We start from the raw sequence: 19520 nt of genomic DNA, 5'->3' as shown, positions 1-19520 counted from the left end.
TATTGTTATTTTCTTAGAGTTAAAATTTAAATTAACTTATATTTTTTTATACAAAAGGAAAAAAAATGTTGGCCTTTTTTGTTTTGTACAAAGTGAACATTAAAAGATAAAACAAAAACGGTCTAGACATGTTACTGTTATCCAAGATAGGTGAGGATGAGGAATGTCTCAACTGTGCGTGTAAAACAGTAGCCCTAATGACTTTATTAAATACCTGAAAGAAATACAATCACTTTGCCTGGTGGTTCTTTATTTAAAGAAAGGAATACAATCAATCACTTTGCCGGATCATTCTTCATTTAAATACAATCAATCACTTTGCCTGATCATTCTTTCTTTATTTAAAGAAAGAAATGCAATCAATCACTTTGCCTGATCATTCTTCATTTAAAGAAAAATACAATCACTTTGCCTGATGATTAATAATCATTAACAGATAAAATCATTAATTAATATCATTATTAGTCAGATAACGGGTTATAAGCTGGCTTTGAGACAAACTTCTCAACGTAACTGAGATAGAAATAATGATCAAGAAGACCAAAGGCAATCAATTTACTGATCAATCAGTATCATGGCAAGAATGTATCAGTGTAAATGTGTCTGTCCAATATTCAAGGTTCAACTTTATTGTCACGTCTTTTGTACAGGTACCCGGTACATAAGAACAAAAACAACACATCTAAAGATAAAATAATAAGTAATAAGTAATAATGATGTTGGAAAGGGTGCAAAAGAGAATGAAAAAAGCCTCCTCAGCTGTACATGTGCATAAAGTTTGGTGTATTATATACACCAATGGTATTATTTCCCCATAGTAACTACTGTACTTTAACTTTATAGGTTTATACAAGCAGTGTGTCTGTCAGATATAAGTTTGATATGATATGACTATGATATAATAAAGAAAAGGGTAATTAATTGTGTACTTTGGCTGGTAGCCTAGAATGTTCAAAAGGTGTGTGTGTGTGTGTGTGTGTGTGTGTGTGTGTGTGTGTGTGTGTGTGTGTGCGTGTGTGCGTGCGTGCGTGCGTGCGTGCGCGTTGTATCAGTAAATGTGCACCACTACATTGCCTACTATTAAGAGTTGAGGCATTGCATTTTGTATAACACGGTTCTATTGTGAGTAGTGAGTATGTAGAACGGCTATTTTCACAATTTCTGCCTCTAATATTTGTAATGTTTAATTTGTCATTTTAGAGGTATTAAAAAGTCCTTAAATTGTCACTTCAGAAATGAGCAGATATCCTCTATATACACTTAAACATTATGTTGGTTTGTTTTTCTACGTGAGAAAACTCTTTAATTAATAATTTGGGGACCACTCTGGGGGTCCCGACCCACAGGTTGAGAACCACTGGTTTAAGGCAAGATTTTACAGAGAAGCTTTTTAATCAAAACCTCCAACTATCGGGGGCACGGTGGCGCAGTGGTTAGCGCTTCGCCTCACAGCTAGAAGGTCCTGGGTTCGATTCCCGCCGGGGGACGCTGAGGGTGCTGGGGGGCGTGTTTCTCCCTCCGCGTCATCAGCGCCCACACCCTAGGTGGGGTCGGCGATAGGGCCTTTCTGTGTGGAGTTTGCATGTTCTCCCCCTGTCTCCTAGGGTTGATACCCTCACAAAAACATGCAGTAATCCTGATCTCAATAATGCCTCCCCCTGGCCAGCCGGGGCGCTTGATGGAGGGGAAAGGAACTGGTTGGAATAACGTGTTCCTTCCACGCGCTACGTCCATCCACTTGGCCTACTCATGCATTGAAGGAAGCATGAGGTCAGTCCGTTGTCTCCCCAGGCGCGGCAGAGGGAGAGCAGAGCCCAGGATTACATAGGCAATTGGCACTGGGTGAAAAATGGGTTGCAAAATCGTGGGATAAAAATTATCAAAACCTCCAACTATCAGTGGTACATGTAGTTCTGGTCTGGTCTGGTCTACTCTCCTCTATGATGAGTTCTCTCATGACGTTTGAGATTCCCTCTCTGGATGAACTGCATCCCACACTGCTCACAGGCGTGGGGCTTCTCTCCCGTGTGAATCCTCTGGTGGTTTTTGAGCTCGGTGCTCGTGCTGAGCCGTTTCCCACACCGGTCACAGGGATACGGTTTCTCTCCCGTGTGAGTTCTCTGGTGAACTTTGAGACTAGTGTCGTGCCTGAAGCTTATCCCACAGTGGTCGCAGGCGTAGGGCTTCTCTCCCGTGTGAATTGTCCGGTGGCGATGGAGATGACCGCTCTGGTTGAAGCGTTTCCCGCACTGTTCACAGTGGTAGGGCTTCTCTCCCGTGTGAATCATCTTGTGTTTCCTTAGCTTGCTGCCCGTGCGGAACCATTTCCCACACTCGTCGCAGCGAAACGATTTCTCTCCCGTGTGAATGCTCCGGTGAAGTTTGAGAGTGCTTTCGTGGCCGAAGCGTACCCCGCAATGTTCACATTTGAAGGGCCTCTGTCCCGTGTGAATTCTCTGGTGAACTTTGAGAGTGTTGTATTGCCTGAAGCTTATCCCACATTGGTCACATTCGTAGGGCTTCTCTCCCGTATGAACCATCTGGTGACGTTTGAGATTACCCTCTCGGGCGAAGCGTATCCCACAATGGTCACATTTGTAGAGCTTCTCTCCCGTGTGAAGTCTCTGGTGATTTTTGAGAGTACTGTCTTGGCGGAAGCGTTTCCCACACTGGTCACAGGTGTAGGGCTTCTCTCCCGTGTGAATTCTCCGGTGACTCTTGAGATTACCGGGTTGGCTGAAGCCTCTCCCACATTGGTCACAGACGTATGGCTTCTCTCCCGTATGAACTTTCTGGTGTTTCGTTAGCTTACCGCGTGTGCTGAACCATTTCCCACACTGGTCACAGCCATACGGTTTCTCTCCCGTGTGAACTCTCTGATGAATTTGGAGATTACTTCTCCGATGGAAGCCTTTCCCACATTTGTCACAGGTGTAGGGCCTCTCTCCTGTATGAATTCTCTTGTGAACTGTGAGATTACTGTCTTGGGCGAAGCTTATCCCACATTGGTCACAGGCGTAGGGCTTCTCCCCTGTGTGAACTCTCTGGTGAAGTTTGAGCGAAGTTCTCTGGCTGAACCTGGTCCCACACTGGTCACAGTGAAACGGTTTCTCTCCCGTGTGAATTCTCTGGTGAACTTTGAGTTGAGCGCTCTGGCTGAACCTGGACCCACACTGTTCACATTGGTAGGGCCTCTCTCCCGCATGAAGTCTCTGGTGAGTTTTGAGATTTTTATTTTTGCTGAAGATTTTGTGTTTGTGCCGGGCAGGAAAGACAACTGGGAAGGAGAATGAGGAGAGAGAAAAAAACATTACATGTTGTGAAATAACATTTTCAGCAAGCTGTGTTGTATTAGTAAGTAAGCCTTGCAGAGCCATGAGACCCATGGGACAGGAGCCTATCTCGTTTATGTAGCGTGAGACGGCTTGATGTACAAGTACACCCTCTGGACATGACACTAGTACTAAATTCACAGGCGTGGCACAAGCACATAATATGCGATTTACGTCACACTGACAAAACTGAAGAGACCCTAGGCAAACACTCCCTGTTAAACAAAGAGCAGCCAGAGGCTAGATAGTTACAGCATGCATCCAGATGTCACCACTCTAACCTCTCATGAAGCACCACAAGCTAAACATCAACATGGCTGAAAAGTACTTCTCCAACTATCTCCTTTCTTTAGGGGACGGAAAACTCACACACGACTCACACGAGGACAAAGAAGTTCAGGTCCAAATTCCACCACAACACTTGGTTAAGAATCTGAATACTCTGATTTCATTTCACCTTTTCTGACCTGCAAAACGGACGAATCGACAAATACAACTCCTCTGAACAATGACATCAGAGAAATCAACAACATATGCTTGGCTGACTTACCTACAGCTACAGAAGAGAGAGTTTACTTTTCAGCCGACTCAATTCTGGAGGACGACCAAAAGTAGTACATGACTGTGAAATTCCTCAATTCACTGACACCCTCTTGAATCCCTGATCATAACCTTATGTTGAAAGTAGGCACACCGGTCATGCTGCTTAGAAACCTGAAAGGTCCTGGCTGCACTCTCAAGAATGGAAAAGTCTGGCAACAATGCAGCAGCATAGGTGATAATAATAACTTAATAATGACGATGGCAGCTTTACAAAACAGACATAACCTCCCCCTCAAAAAAACAGAGGGACCCCCAGAGAGAACTGAGGGACTTCCCCAGTTATGCCCTCTGCGCCCATGCAAGCACAGATTGGGACATTTAGGCAGATTCCTGGCCTGCCTGATGACTGATTCAACTTGCATCTCTCTCACGCACACTCTCACTCACTCACACACACACACACACACACACATACACACACACACACACACACACACACACACACACACACACACACACACACACACACACACACACACACTCACTCACTCACTCACTCACTCACTCACTCACTCACTCACTCACTCACACACACACACACACACACACACACACACACACACACACACACACACACACACACACACACACACACACACACACACACACACACACACACAGAAAATAGTCCCTGGGACATAAAAACATGCACACACCTATTCTGTGTAACTTGATCACAGGCTGCTTCAGCTGGTAGATCTGTGGCTGTTCCTCCTCTGACGTGGCATTAGCTGAAAAGATGTTGGACGACATCTCTCTTTTAAAACCCCCAAATAGTTCATCTCCTTTGGTCCACTTTGACGGTGGACATTTGAGGCCCGGTTTTACCGTTTGGGATCTGACTTTACTCGCTGACATGTTCTGGTCTTGAGGGCAGTGAGCTGCAGTCCTCTGCTCCGCTTCCTTCCTGCATAAACTCTCCCAGATCAACTGAGGACACTGACAGAACAGTGTTTACATGGCCAGCCCAGCACCCACCCACTCTCCACCCACTCTTCACTCTCCACCCACTCTACACTCTCCACCCACTCGCCACCCACTGCTCCAGCAGGTACGTGGAAAGTGGAACAGCACTTTAGATGAGTGTTTTAAATTGCATTTCTGTATCTACTTTGCACATTTCTTAATATGTGTCCCCTTATTATTTATTTTTACTACAGGGGTCTTCAACAGGGGGTCCGGGACCCCTAGGGGGTCCTCAGAGTTACTACAGGGGGTCCTCCAAATCTTTGTGTTAGAAACTTTTTTCTCCTTTTTTATATGAACAACCTGAATCCTTATTATTCAGAGAAAAGAATAGTTGTTGTGAGCTTGTAGATCGTCTATTTTCGGCAAAGAGGTTTGGTGTAGAGGGGAACAAGTTTATTACTTATTAGCCTCAGAAACGCAGGCTATTAATTACTTATTGACGGTTCAAGTGGTTAAATATCTGAAAACACACATTAACATGAATCCAAAATACACTGATGATTGTGCTGTCAAACGATGAAAATATGGAATCTATGAACAGGTTGTGGGGGTCCCTGCTTCATCTCTCTCTCGACTAAGGGGTCCTTGGCCTGAAAACGTTGAAGACTCCTGTTTTACTAAATAAATATCTTCCATTTTGTCTCCTTTTGAGAACAGTGAGAAAGCACTACTGTTGTTGACTTTCTGCTAGAAGAGATGCAGAGATTCTCCAGAGGAAACTGGACAAGGTGGGATAAAGAGTGTCACATTTATATCACAAACTGTACATGTAAATGGAGAACAGGGTAAGACGAGCCACTGTTTACATTTTGCATTATCACGGCCAGAAAAATACAAGTTTGGATGCAGTCACGAGAAAAACGTCATAGCCCTAAAAATACACACAAGCTCACAATGCGTTGTGACACAACACATTATGAACTTGTAGATGTGCTATTTTCAAACGACTTTTCTACATGTTATATATATTTGAAAACTTGTGAAATGGGACATTCTGCATAATGAGTACCTTCTACATTTTGATACCAATACTTTTTTGTACTTTTACTCAAGTAAATTCAAGACTTTTACTTGCAATAGAGTTTTTCTACATTGCAGTATTGATACTTTTACTTTTACCATACCCAGGACCTCCAGAAATGGAGCGGAGCCAGTGGAGGCCGCCAGTGACGATGTGTGTGACGGATCACGTATATTTGGAGGCATCCTGAGGGAAATTAAGGTTTATTTTTTTCCTCTCCACCCAGTGGTGCCTACAGTCACATTTTTAGGATGTGCTGCTGCTACCAGACACACGGTAGGCTCCTTCAGCCAAGAGAGAACGTTCTCTGTATGCAGTCTGTAGTGCAGTGGTCCTCAAACGTTTTAATGTCAAGCACCCACAAATTAACATGTCTTCTCTGTCAGGCAGAAACCTCTTATCTCCATATTTTAACTATTTCAGTTTTTTTGTAAATGAACTCCCCTACTTGAACATACTACATCGTCACACAAAAGCATCAAAAGTAGTTTTGGACATGTGTGGTGTGTTGCTAAAGTGTTTCAGAAATATAAAAAATAATGACCTGATTAGCCGCTATTTTCTAAATAGCTTAAGTATATAGGTTTAATGTGGTTAAACAGATTTTAATTATATTAACCATTTGGCAGGTGACCCACCTGGAACCCCCTCGAGGACCCCTGGGGTCCCCGGGCACCACTTCTACAACCACCCGGTGTGGTGAAATGCGTGGAGCATCCACTGGTCACGACAGTAGCATTGTGGTGCATTGTGAGCTTGTAGATCTGTTATTTTTGCTATTAACATTTTCTATTTATTTATTTTTTGCCTAAAGTAACTCAAAGTAGTTAGTAGCACAAACTGAACCTAGACTTTGGTGTCAGAGATCCAGCATCTTATATAACAACTTTGTTTAGATAATCAATTAATTAATGAATTAGAGAAAAGAAAAAATGTTTTCATTTACTGCTTTCTATCGTTTTAGTGATTTTAGCGATTTTGATTTCAGTGTGTGGGGGCATGTGTACAAGTGGCTAAAAATGTATTTTTAGACACAATAAGCTGGCTATTTCTTTATAACAGTAACTACTGGCCCCCATAAGTCACATCTGCCCATGAAACATTGCGGTGCATTTTGGGAATGGGCTTATTGTGTTGTGTTGTTATAAGTTGTCCTTTAAACAAGCCACGCTGGTAGATGGGTTTAGTGTTGGCAGTACAGCGAAAATGTAATTACCAATTATCTATTAGATAAACTGTTTTGCTTCTACAGTTACTTTTCAGGATTCAAATTCAAAAGCATCATAAGTAGCAGGTCTGCAAAACGTGTCGCTTCACACTTTCGAGCTTGCATTTGCAGAGCTGCTACTTTTGATGGCAAGTAGTTCAAAATGATCAAGTAGTTTACAAAAGGAAAAAACAGTTGGCCTTTTTTTTGTGAACATTAAAAACAAAAATGGTCTAGACATGTTACTGTTAAGGTTCAAGGTTCAAGATTGCACTTTATTGTTACGTCTTTTGTACAGGTACAGAAGAGTAAAACGTATTTTTGTTCGGTATCCTTACAGACAATGCAGTGATATATATACAATAAAGCAGAACAACAGAAAAACAACACCTAAAGATAAAATAAGTAATAATGACTTAGGAAAGAGAGTGCAAAAGCAAAAGAGCAAAGAGAATGAGAAAAGCAACTCAGCTGTACATGTGCATAACGATTGGTGTATTTTACACACCATATGTCCATATCTTCAAATCTTATCTTGTTATCCAAGATAAGTGAGGAATGTCTCAACTGTGCATGTAAAACAGTAGCCCTATTGACTTTTATTAAATACCCGAAAGAAATACAATCACTTTGCCTGATCGTAATTTATTTAAAGAAAGAAATGCACTCAATCACTTTACCTGACCATTCTTCATTTAAAGAAAGAAATGCAATCAATCACTTTGCCAGATCATTCTTCATTTAAAGAAAGAAATGCCATCAATCACTTTGCCTGACCATTCTTCATTTAAAGAAAGAAATACAATCACTTTGCCTGATCATTAATAATCATTAACATATAGTATCATTAATTAATATCATTATTAGTCATTAACAGATTAGATCAACGAGTTATAAGCTGGCTTTGAGACAAACTTATCAACGTAACTGAGAAAGAAATAATGATCAAGACCAAAGGCAATTAAGACTGATCAATCAGTAATCATGGCAAGAATATATCAGTGTAAATGTCAATATGTTTATCCCCTTAACACCAACAGCCAAATTTGGCACATACCGGTTAATGGCCAAATATACTGTAGGTGGAAAAGAAAGGCTGTCAATGCCTGTGGGTCAGTTTTGACACATGGTTGCCAAGGTAGGACTGTAAGCAATTTGGCGCCATCAAGTGTTTGGGAGAATAAATGACATGCATTTGAAAAAGTGTGTCAGGGGAGACAAAGGCACATGGATCTAGTCTGCCAGTGTGTGATTCACTGCTCAATTCTGAGGTAAGTTGTGCTAAAATAAAAATACACACCAGCTAACTAGTTGAGCCAACTAATGATATATTGAAGTATACATTTGACCTCACTAATTGTCAGACATATTTGGCAATGTCTGTTTGTGCCAAATTTGACCCATTAGGCAACAAAGACATAACATTATAACATACTATGTACAATGGGTGTGCAGAGTAATTGTAAAAAAAAAAAAAAAAAATGCATTCTAAATGCAAATTTTGCCTTTTATTTTCTTTAGGGAGAACTAATGGATAAATCAACATTCTACAGGTGACTGAGACCTGTTCAGAATTCAATTCAATAAAACTAGACGATCTACAAGCTTGTGTGCTTGTAGATTATTTACATGCTTGTAGATAATTTACAAAAGATTATTGTAAATATTTTTTTTTTTGTATATATTATTATTCATGAGTCTCATGACCCAATGTCTGGGAAACAATGGACTAGCAGACCATCAACTTGTGACTGAAATTGGTCTCATCCCACTAACGTTGCAGTCAAAACAAAAATAAATAAAATTAACTGTAATACGCTACATTAATTATAGACCGTCTGTTTTCAATCGCCTACAAGTATATACATATAGGGCTGAAGTGGTTAATGTACGTTTTGTAATAATATATATTCTCGTAAAGAATAAAGAATAAAAAACAACCTCATAATTATACAGTACTTGATTACATGATATAGGCGTACTTACACCACTGCTTTTCCACAACTACACCTGACCTTAATGACCTAAGTTTCATCACCGTTAGACTATAAGGTCATAACATTCCCATGGTAACTTTAATCCACTGTCGTCGAGTAAAGTTATGATATAATAAAGAAAAGGGTAATTCATTGAGTACATTAGGTGGCAGCCTAGAATGTTCAAAGAAGTATGTGTGCGACGTGCGTGCATGCGTGCGCGCGTGCATGCATGTGTGCGTTGTATCAGTAAGTGTGTGATGTTTGAGGCGAGACTTTGCAACGTTTTTTTTACTCAAAATCTTCCATCTGTCGGTGGTAGTTCTACTCTCCTCTTCTATGAGTTCTCTCATGATATCTGAGACCACTGCCATGGCTGAACTGTTTCCCACATTGGTCACAGGAGTACGGCTTCTCTCCTGTGTGAACTCTCTGGTGAATTTTCACTCTGTCTTGAGCGAAGCTTATCCCACATTGGTCACAGTGGTACGGCTTCTCACCCGTGTGAATTCTCTGGTGACGTTTGAGATGCATGCTGAAGCTGAACCGTTTCCCACACTGGTCACAGGTGTAGGGCTTTTCTCCCGTGTGAGTTATCCGGTGATATCTGAGACTACTGCTCTGGATGAACCGTTTCCCACACTGGTCACAGCGAAACGGTTTCTCTCCCGTGTGAATTCTCTGGTGCATCGTGAGACTACTCCTCCTGCTGAACCTGGTCCCACACTGGTCACAGTGAAAGGGTTTCTCCCCTGTGTGAATTCTCTGGTGATCGCTGAGATTCCAGCTCTTGATGAACCTGGACCCACACTGGTCACACTGGTAGGGCCTCTCTCCTGCTTGAACTCTCTGGTGAGTTTTGCGATTTTTATTTTTGCTGAAGATGTGTTTGTGTTGGGCAGGAAGTACATCTGGGATGGAGAATGAGGAGAGAGACATTAAAAAAAAACATTAAATGAGGCTCCTAGGACAGGAGCCTATCTCGTTTATGTAGCATGAGAGAGCTTGATGTACAAATACACCCCCTGGACATGACACTAATATGTCACATAGCTCTGCAGTCACCGCAGACAACCCGGAAAATAAGCTGCAGTCGAGTTGGATGTGTTTTATTTCATGACAAAAATAATGTATTTTATATAGTGGTTGGGTGCTGAGAGGTTTCCCACTGGAGAATAGACTTTCAACAACGCCGCAAAACTACCTTTGGTTAGGTGAGTAGTGAAGTAGTTTAGCTTATTTTGACTGAAGTTGAGCACACGTAGGGGTTGAGAAATCCTGGTCTAGTCTTTTAATCAGCCGCCTGTCATAGCGTCAGTGTAGCTGAGCTATATGTCACAGGGACTTACCCCTCAAATCAACCCTTGATGCTGATTGCCAAACAGGGAGGCATTGGGTCCTATGACCCGGCCAGGGATTGATCTCCAACCTCACACTCTCAGGGTGGACACTACTAACCACAAGGCCACTGCGATGGTGTACAAGCATTGTTCTATTACCAACTGACAAAGTTCTAAATTTAGGATGGCGGCAGCAACTGCCAGGCACAGATTGGCTATTGGAACATTTAGGCAGATTCTTGGCCTGCCTGATGACTGATTCAACTTGCACCCCCCCCTCTCTCTCTCTCTCTCTCTCTCTCTCTCTCTCTCTCACTCAATTTCAAATTTCAATTCAATTCAAATCAAAGGGCTTTATTGGCATGAGAAAACGTACGTTTACATTGCCAAAGCAGAAGTGTACAAGGTGCAATACAATCAATCAATATAAAATAAGTAAAATTTGAAGGGGTGGAACAGTTTTCATGTATGGAGATTACTAGATGCAGACAGGATGTGTACAGCATGATCGGTAGTCTCACTCACTCACTCACACACACACACACACACACACACACACACACACACACACACACACACACACAGTTTATCTACACTTGATTTACTGCATTACTCTGTTACTCCACAAAGTATCGACAACATTTATTTGCGTCTGCTTTCTATAGAAGATTAAAGAAAAGAGTCCAGAGACATAAAAACATGTCATGCACAGATTACACACACCTATTCTGTGTAACTTGATCACAGGCTGCTTCAGCTGGTAGATCTGTGGCTGTTCCTCCTCTGACGTGGCAGCAGCTGAAAAGATGTTGGACGACATCTCTCTTTAAAAAAAAACCCAAATAGTTTATCTCCTTCGGTCCACTTTGACGGTGGACATTTGAGGCCCGGTTTTACCGTTTGGGACCTGACTTTACTTGCTCTTTACTTGCTTTACTTGACTTGACTTGTTCCGCTTCCTGCATAAACGTTCGCAGATGTCGAGTCAGATCAACAACACAGTGCAGTGTTTACATGACCAGGACCCCGACCCACCCACTCTCCACCCACTCTCCACCCACTCTCCACTCATTCTCCACCCACTGCTCCAGCCACAAGTCCTTAGCAGTGGAGTGGATTTTTAAAGGGAGTAGGCTATAATATTACAATATTAAAATGCCTACTAGACCATGCTACAGTATAGCTGGTCCAGAGCGTCACAAACAAATGTGTTATAACGAATACAGGTCTAAATCACTGCCCTCCTCGATCTAACGAGCATGAAACTTTGAAAATTGGACAACTCGAAGTAAGACTTGATTTAACTGCCATCATTATTATTAAAACACAAAGCTACGCACTATGGGGGATCGGGCTTTTAGCTCAGCTGCTCCTCGACTGTGGAACGACCTCCCCGACCATCTGAGAGCACCACAGTCTATTGACATTTTTAAAGGGGGACTAAAGACTTCTTTTTAACAAGGCGTTTGCCTAGGCCCTAGACGCCTATGTGAAATGAGCAGAAATAGCGTTAGCAGAAATAAGGCGTCCGGCGCCGATCTCTTCAGAATAAGAGTACCCCTAAAGTCATTGAAAAACGTTGAAAAAGGATAATTTTGTCATAATATGGATGTTAAAAATATAGATTATTATAGATTAAGTATCTAAACGAACAAACAAAATGCTAATTAGGTTTCTGGGTAAAAAAGAAAGGTTTTAATAACATAAAAACATGATAAATGGATAATGCTGTTCACTGGAGTGCATAGCCTTTACAAATTTGACTCTGGACAGCAGACGGCTCTTTGTGTCGCCACTTTGGAGACATGCACGCATGCGGGGAAACCTCCTCTATCACGCCACACTCTCCGCTAAGCGGGGGAGGCGTCCCCTCAATTTCTGTTGGCTTTCCAGTGCAGCCACCTGCTCAAAAAAGTGACATTTACGGACATTTTCAGACTCTAGTTGGCGCTGGAGAGCAGACGGCTCTTTGTGTCGCCACTTTGGAGATATGCACGCGTGCGAGGAAACCTCCTCTATCACACCACACTCTCCGCTAAGCGGGGGAGGCGTCCCCTCAATTTCTGTTGGCTTTCCAGTGCAGCCATGCACCCGCTCAAGAAAGTGGCATTTTCGGACATTTTCAGACTCTAGTTGGCGCTGGAGAGTAGACGGCTCTTTGTGTCGCCACTTTGGAGACATGCACGCGTGCGAGGAAACCTCCTCTATCACGCCACACTCTCCGCTAAGCGGGGGAGGCGTCCCCTCAATTTCTGTTGGCTTTCCAGTGCAGCCATGCACCCGCTCAAGAAAGTGGCATTTTCGGACATTTTCAGACTCTAGTTGGCGCTGGAGAGTAGACGGCTCTTTGTGTCGCCACTTTGGAGATATGCACGCGTGCGAGGAAACCTCCTCTATCACACCACACTCTCCGCTAAGCGGGGGAGGCGTCCCCTCAATTTCTGTTGGCTTTCCAGTGCAGCCATGCACCCGCTCAAGAAAGTGGCATTTTCGGACATTTTCAGACTCTAGTTGGCGCTGGAGAGTAGACGGCTCTTTGTGTCGCCACTTTGGAGACATGCACGCGTGCGAGGAAACCTCCTCTATCACGCCACACTCTCCGCTAAGCGGGGGAGGCGTCCCCTCAATTTCTGTTGGCTTTCCAGTGCAGCCATGCACCCGCTCAAGAAAGTGGCATTTTCGGACATTTTCAGACTCTAGTTGGCGCTGGAGAGTAGACGGCTCTTTGTGTCGCCACTTTGGAGATATGCACGCGTGCGGGGTAACCTCCTCTATCACGCCACACTCTCCGCTAAGCGGGGGAGGCGTCCCCTCAATTTCTGTTGGCTTTCCAGTGCAGCCACCCGCTCAAAAAAGTGACATTTTCGGACATTTTCAGACTCTAGTTGGCGCTGGAGAGCAGACGGCTCTTTGTGTCGCCACTTTCTTGAGCGGGTGCATGGCTGCACTGGAAAGCCAACAGAAATTGAGGGGACGCCTCCCCCGCTTAGCGGAGAGTGTGGCATGATAGAGGAGGTTTCCCCGCACGCGTGCATGTCTCCAAAGTGGCGACACAAAGAGCCGTCTACTCTCCAGCGCCAACTAGAGTCTGAAAAACTCCGAAAATGTCACTTTTTTGAGCAGGTGGCTGCACTGGAAAGCCAACAGAAATTGAGGGGACGCCTCCCCCGCTTAACGGAGAGTGTGGCATGATAGAGGAGGTTTCCCCGCACGCGTGCATGTCTCCAAAGTGGCGACACAAAGAGCCATCTGCTCTCCAGCGCCAACTAGAGTCTGAAAATGCCCGAAAATGCCACTTTCTTGAGCGGGTGCATGGCTGCACTGGAAAGCCAACAGAAATTGAGGGGACGCCTCCCCCGCTTAACGGAGAGTGTGGCGTGATAGAGGAGGTTTCCCCGCACGCGTGCATGTCTCCAAAGTGGCGACACAAAGAGCCGTCTACTCTCCAGCGCCAACTAGAGTCTGAAAAACTCCGAAAATGTCACTTTTTTGAGCAGGTGGCTGCACTGGAAAGCCAACAGAAATTGAGGGGACGCCTCCCCCGCTTAGCGGAGAGTGTGGCGTGATAGAGGAGGTTACCCCGCACGCGTGCATGTCTCCAAAGTGGCGACACAAAGAGCCGTCTGCTCTCCAGCGCCAACTAGAGTCTGAAAATGTCCGAAAATGTCACTTTTTTGAGCGGGTGGCTGCACTGGAAAGCCAACAGAAATTGAGGGGACGCCTCCCCCGCTTAGCGGAGAGTGTGGCGTGATAGAGGAGGTTACCCCGCACGCGTGCATGTCTCCAAAGTGGCGACACAAAGAGCCGTCTACTCTCCAGCGCCAACTAGAGTCTGAAAATGTCCGAAAATGCCACTTTCTTGAGCGGGTGCATGGCTGCACTGGAAAGCCAACAGAAATTGAGGGGACGCCTCCCCCGCTTAGCGGAGAGTGTGGTGTGATAGAGGAGGTTTCCCCGCACGCGTGCATATCTCCAAAGTGGCGACACAAAGAGCCGTCTGCTCTCCAGCGCCAACTAGAGTCTGAAAATGTCCGAAAATGTAAACAGAAATTGATTTTACGCCTCTCCCGCTTAGCAGAGAGTGCAGTGTGGCAGAGCAGATCTCTCCGCGTGCATGTGTCCAAAGTGCCGACACAAATAGACGTCTGCTGTCCAGGGCCAACTAGATTCTGAAAACGGCACTTTTTGTACTCAATTTTAATTTGAAAATAACAGATCTACAAGCTCACAATGCGTTGTGATGCAACACATTGTGAGCTTGTAGATCTGCTATTTTCAAAAGATATTTATTTAAACGTTTGAAAACTTGAAATGGGAATTCTGCACAATGAGTAGTCCTACTTTTACTTTTGATACTTTAAGTACATTTTAATGCCAATACTTTTGTACTTTTACTCAAGTATATTTTGAATTCTGTGACTTTTACTTGCAACAGAGTATTTTTATATAGCACTTTTATGGTGAGTTGTTACAGGTATATTTTCATTAATTACATTAATATAGTAGCCTACCATACTTTGCATCTGTCCTGTCAAAATAAACAGATAAACCCCTGCTCTATCCTATGATAGCTCTTTTATGGGATTACAGTAGAACGAATTGAATTGGAATGGAATTAATTTTGTTAAATGGCTCGCATTCCACGAATTTCAATCTGAAAGAACCTGGAAAATGTGTTAGGACAATTAGAAGTACACTAGTATAGAGACATACATCATATACTCATCTTTTAAATACATTTGTGTCTTTTAAATATACATTATTTACTGCACTTTTATTTTGAAGGCTGGAGCCTGGCTTATTTCTGCTGGCGCCCAGACCGGAAACGTTCTTTCTGCTCATTTCACGGACCTGCCCTAGACAGTCTTTGGATGTTTTATGTGTTTTTCTTAGCTGTGTATAGGTGATCAATGTTCTGATTTTATTCACTGTGTTCTCGTTTTAATTCTTAGTCGTTTTAGTTTTCGATTTTAATGTAGCACTTTGAGATTTGCTTCAAATGTAAAGTGCGTTATAAATAAAATTTATTATTATTATTATTATTATTATTATTATATTATTAGTTTGAATGGTTATATGATATATTTTCTTGGAAAGTGTTTTTGTTTCGTTGCCACTGTGTGGGAGGAGTTGTTAGTTATGTTTCTGAATCAGCCCGGAACTAATAGTGTGGTGTCCCTTAATATTATAACTCTATGGACTCGCCCCATAAAGTGAACGTAGTTGGGATGGGATGGTGTTTTCCTCTGGTGTTTCAGTCCGAGTGTATCAAAGGGTGCGTTCGGAAATGCGCACCGGACTGCGCGGGCGTTTATCGTGGGCTTGCCCAGGCCGTATAAATATAATGATTGCATTCACCACTCAGAGGCGGAATCATAGGGGGCGCCTGGGAGCTTGAGCGTACAGTTATGAGAGCCCATTGATTTTTCGCTGACAATTCCTAGCACTCAGTCGTTTTCACAAGTTTTCCCAAACTGGCCAAACTGCATTCCTGGCACTCGGCCGATATCACACGTTGGCTTTGTCCCTTTCAATTAGAGTATAGGGCTAACACAGCGTCAAAGACCGCCCCACATCCTGGCTGTATGATGTAGCTCTGTTATACTGTAGCCTACCAAGACGAAGACGCACCGTCTCTGCGACCCCTGTGCCCCACATACGTAAAAGTATCAATACTGCAATGTAGATGTACTTCAATTCAAAATGAACTTGAATAAAAGTACGAAAGTATTGGCATCAAAATGTACTTAAAGTACCAAAAGTAAAAGTACATTTTTTTGGAAAATAGCAGATCTACAAGCTCACAAGGCGTCGTGATATGATGCGTTTGGAGCTTGTAGATCGGCTATTTTCAAACAACCTATAGGTATAATGGCTAAAGTGGTTAATGTGTGTTTTAAAATATTATAACTTATATCCGAAAAGTAACTAGTAGACTAACTAAAGTTTTCAAATAAATGTAGTGGAGTAAAAGTACAATATTTGGATCCGAGATGTAGTGGAGTAGAAGTAAAAGTATTGGAAATTGGAAATACTCAAGTAAAGTACAAATACCTACTTAAAAAGGGGCGGGGTCAAAAACGAGCACCCAGCTCAATATTGAAAATGCAACGTCCCTGCACGGCTTCGTAACTCGCGCGGCGCTCCGCCGGCCGCGCGGCCCTGGCCCGCTCTTCGCGGCCACTCGCGCCTGCGGCGCTCGGGGGCGAAGAGCAGGACCAAGGTCCGCTGGCCTTCGCGCCGCTTGCAATGTCGTGGACAATAACTGTGACATCTAACCATAAAACGAGCGCTCTACTAGTTAGGTCAAAAATGGCAGTTCCGTGACCGTGGAGAGCAAAGGTCCGTTTCTCAATGGATTTGTCATCTAGAAGGGTTATTAAACAAATTTGGCCGGGGTGTCTTTTTTAAAAGGGTGGGGAATTTTTTTTAGAGACCAAAATCCAAAATGGCTACAATCAGCTATGACGAAAATTAACTTTTCAATGGTTTGACCTACAGTTATGAATAAAACTAGTTTTCTGTGACTTTTTGGGTTGAGGAATCCATACTTGATGTTAATTTAATGATTTAACCTGTTTTTAAACTTCTCATCCAAGATGGCTGCCAACTATCAGCTCTGAAAGGTCATTGTTTTAACATTGTCATAGAATCTTCATATTAGGCTCTAATGAAAGCTCCGTTCAAGCTAAAGCTAGTACAACTAAAATAATTACACATAGGTCATCTCAAAGGTCATCTCAAAGGTCATCTCAAATGTCAAAAAGCTCACCTTTTGGCCTTATACAGTGATTATTTATCAAACTAATAGACTGCTCCACTTCATCGGAATCTGTTGATTCTCCACAATGGCTCCACTCATCATCAGTACTACTGTCATCGGAAGAGTCACAAGGTGGGAGCTGCTGGGGCAAGGTTGGAAGCGTGTGATGCACTGGTCGACACTTCCCATTCACAAGTTCTCAACCTTAACCAAGGGGTAAGGGATGCTCTAGCAGGTTGTAATGGAGCTGGCAAAATGTAAGGTTGTTCTTTCAAGATGAAGATTCAGTGAGTCATCTTCAGGTGGAGGACAGAGTGTAAATTGTTTCTTATATGTGCCACTTTGAAGCTCTGACGACAACGAAGAGCACACATACTGACACATTCTAACTCTTGCCTCAGGATCAGACATCACCTTCTAACATTTTCTTATATGGTAGCCCTTTCGTGGACCGGCTAAAGTGCCATGGCATATGACAACAACCATGACTATGGGAGGTGGATGTCAGATTATTTCCCCACATCGGTCTGGTATCCATCGATGTAGCCTGACTTAGCGCCAGACTCAATCACACACTTCGTTTGTGGGATAAACCACCCACCAACAGGGGGTGGTGATGTGCGGACTGAAGTGTCAGGCTACCATCGATGAGCATTGAGCAAGCAGTTCAGGACCCTGAAGGATGCTGTGCATAGGCCTGTCACGATTTACGAAAAAATCGATTTAAATCGATTTTATTGGGGGACGGCGAAAATCGATTTTTTTAAAAACGAATCGCGATTCGACCACCAGAGGTCGCCCTCGACTTAATCTCCATTCTGTCTTCAACGTCTCTGCGTGTTCAACGTCTATAACGTCAGGCAGACACAGGCAGCGGCAGCTACAGTAGGAAGGCTCACCCACTCACAGCTGCCAGCGTGCCTCCATTGGGCTGCAGAGAAGAGCTCCGCGATTTCGATTGACAAAGAGAGCAGTTAGTTGAGTGCTGTGTCATTACTTTGCTGCTACAGAGCATAGCACTAATCAGTGCTAAGGGCTAACAACAACAATGCTACGTACAGATGCATGTCTCTGCCACTGGTTACAATGTGGAAACAACGTTTCTAGTGAAAACAAGAATTGACACAGTCAATATATAAGCCGGTGGAATGGTAAACAAGAATTGACACATTCAATATATAAGCTGGTGGAATGGTGTGTTAGAAAGTCAGGGACTTTGAACAGTCTATCCACAATGAGACACTAGGTCTTGACTTTGATGAATTATTGATTTTGAAAAGAGGGTAAGAGTTGTTATTATGCCTTAGTTTGTGCCTGGCTTACAGTACAGTTGGCTTGATATGTACCACAAAAAAAATGCATTCTTTGATACAGTATTGAAAAAAGTGTAAGTGTACAAAAGGGTCATGCTAGGGAGGTCCTACCAGCAGCCAATTCTCCCCCCTGGTTCATCATTGACAGCTCCACCCACCTCACCTGCTCCACCACACCTGTGATCATTCACCTAATCAGACAGCTGGCTATATAAACTGCTTGAGAACCTGGCTGTTCACTTTAGTTTGGCAGCAGCGGAAGAACATCTCCCTGAGAGAGAGCACTGTCCTAGAGTCACAGTACTGGGTCATGCGTTAATGAGTAAGTTTGGTCCTGATTGAATACGTTTTATTGTTTAATTGTGTTGTGTAATTGTGATGAATGTAATATTTACCGTGATCCTGAACCTGTAGAGCAGTCATGAAATGCAGCAATTGCACAATGACCTGAGTATGATGAACCTGTAGAGTATGATGAACCTGTAGCATGTTAATGTTCTAGCCTGTGGTCTATGGTTAAAAGTATATTGTATTGAATGTATATTGTATATAATGTCAGGATTATGTGGTCTGTATTTGATATGTATTCTTTGTATTTGTAGAATAAAAACCATGACAAAATGGAATCCACCTCTCCTTCTTCACTCTGACCGGTGAACCATGGCAGTGTCAAACCGCCCTAACCAGCCCCAAACCTAGAGAAACCCTACCCTTTTCTATAGTAAGAGTGTTGTTTAAAAAAAGAACAGGATTTGACATTTAAGAATTGATAAGTTTGTCATTTGCTATTTGCTACTGTATAGAGGATAAGAGAACATCTAAAACATACAGGATTCCTTGTAAGAGAAGACAAGTGAACTGAAATGTTATTTTTGTTTTTTGTCATTTGATAGTTCTACTGTATTGAAAAGAGCATAAGAGAAAACAGTATTGTTAAAAGCAAAAAAAAAATACTGGAATTGTAAGAATTGTGGATTTTTTTGGGTAATTTCTCTG

General features: G+C 43.0%; 2 protein-coding genes across 2 annotated transcripts; both read right to left on the bottom strand.

The window, feature by feature from the left end:
- Positions 1-384: 384 nt before the first annotated feature.
- On the bottom strand, positions 385-4846 carry LOC308297621 (uncharacterized protein). Its single transcript, XM_080741130.1, has 2 exons — positions 4592-4846; positions 385-3277 (listed from the first exon to the last, which is right to left on the bottom strand). The coding sequence occupies exons 1-2, from the start codon at positions 4791-4793 to the stop codon at positions 1929-1931; spliced, it is 1551 nt and encodes a 516-aa protein (XP_080597256.1). The 5' UTR covers positions 4794-4846; the 3' UTR covers positions 385-1928.
- A 2616-nt stretch (positions 4847-7462) lies between these two features.
- LOC308296633 (uncharacterized protein) lies at positions 7463-11454 on the bottom strand. The gene is made up of 2 exons (XM_080739963.1): positions 11172-11454; positions 7463-10019 (listed from the first exon to the last, which is right to left on the bottom strand). Exons 1-2 carry the CDS (start codon positions 11266-11268, stop codon positions 9433-9435), a joined length of 684 nt encoding a protein of 227 aa, XP_080596089.1. The 5' UTR covers positions 11269-11454; the 3' UTR covers positions 7463-9432.
- Positions 11455-19520: the final 8066 nt, after the last annotated feature.

This window comes from Nannobrachium achirus, assembly GCF_963921795.1.
Source record: "Nannobrachium achirus genome assembly, chromosome: 13".
In the NCBI taxonomy this organism is placed as follows: Eukaryota; Metazoa; Chordata; class Actinopteri; order Myctophiformes; family Myctophidae; genus Nannobrachium; species Nannobrachium achirus.
The sequence above is the reverse complement of the archived record's forward strand: the minus strand, read 5'-3'. Positions and strand labels throughout refer to the sequence as shown.

Bases quoted from the DNA above. Each gene is read 5' to 3' on its own strand.
- LOC308296633 (XM_080739963.1), bottom strand. From the start codon at position 11,268: ATGTCGTCCAACATCTTTTCAGCTGCTGCCACGTCAGAGGAGGAACAG. The intron at 10,020-11,171 runs GTGTGTGTAATC...TCTCCATCCCAG, and splicing joins GATCAAGTTACACAGAATAG to ATGTACTTCCTGCCCAACAC.
- LOC308297621 (XM_080741130.1), bottom strand. From the start codon at position 4,793: ATGTCAGCGAGTAAAGTCAGATCCCAAACGGTAAAACCGGGCCTCAAA. The intron at 3,278-4,591 runs GTGTGTGCATGT...TCTCCTTCCCAG, and splicing joins GATCAAGTTACACAGAATAG to TTGTCTTTCCTGCCCGGCAC.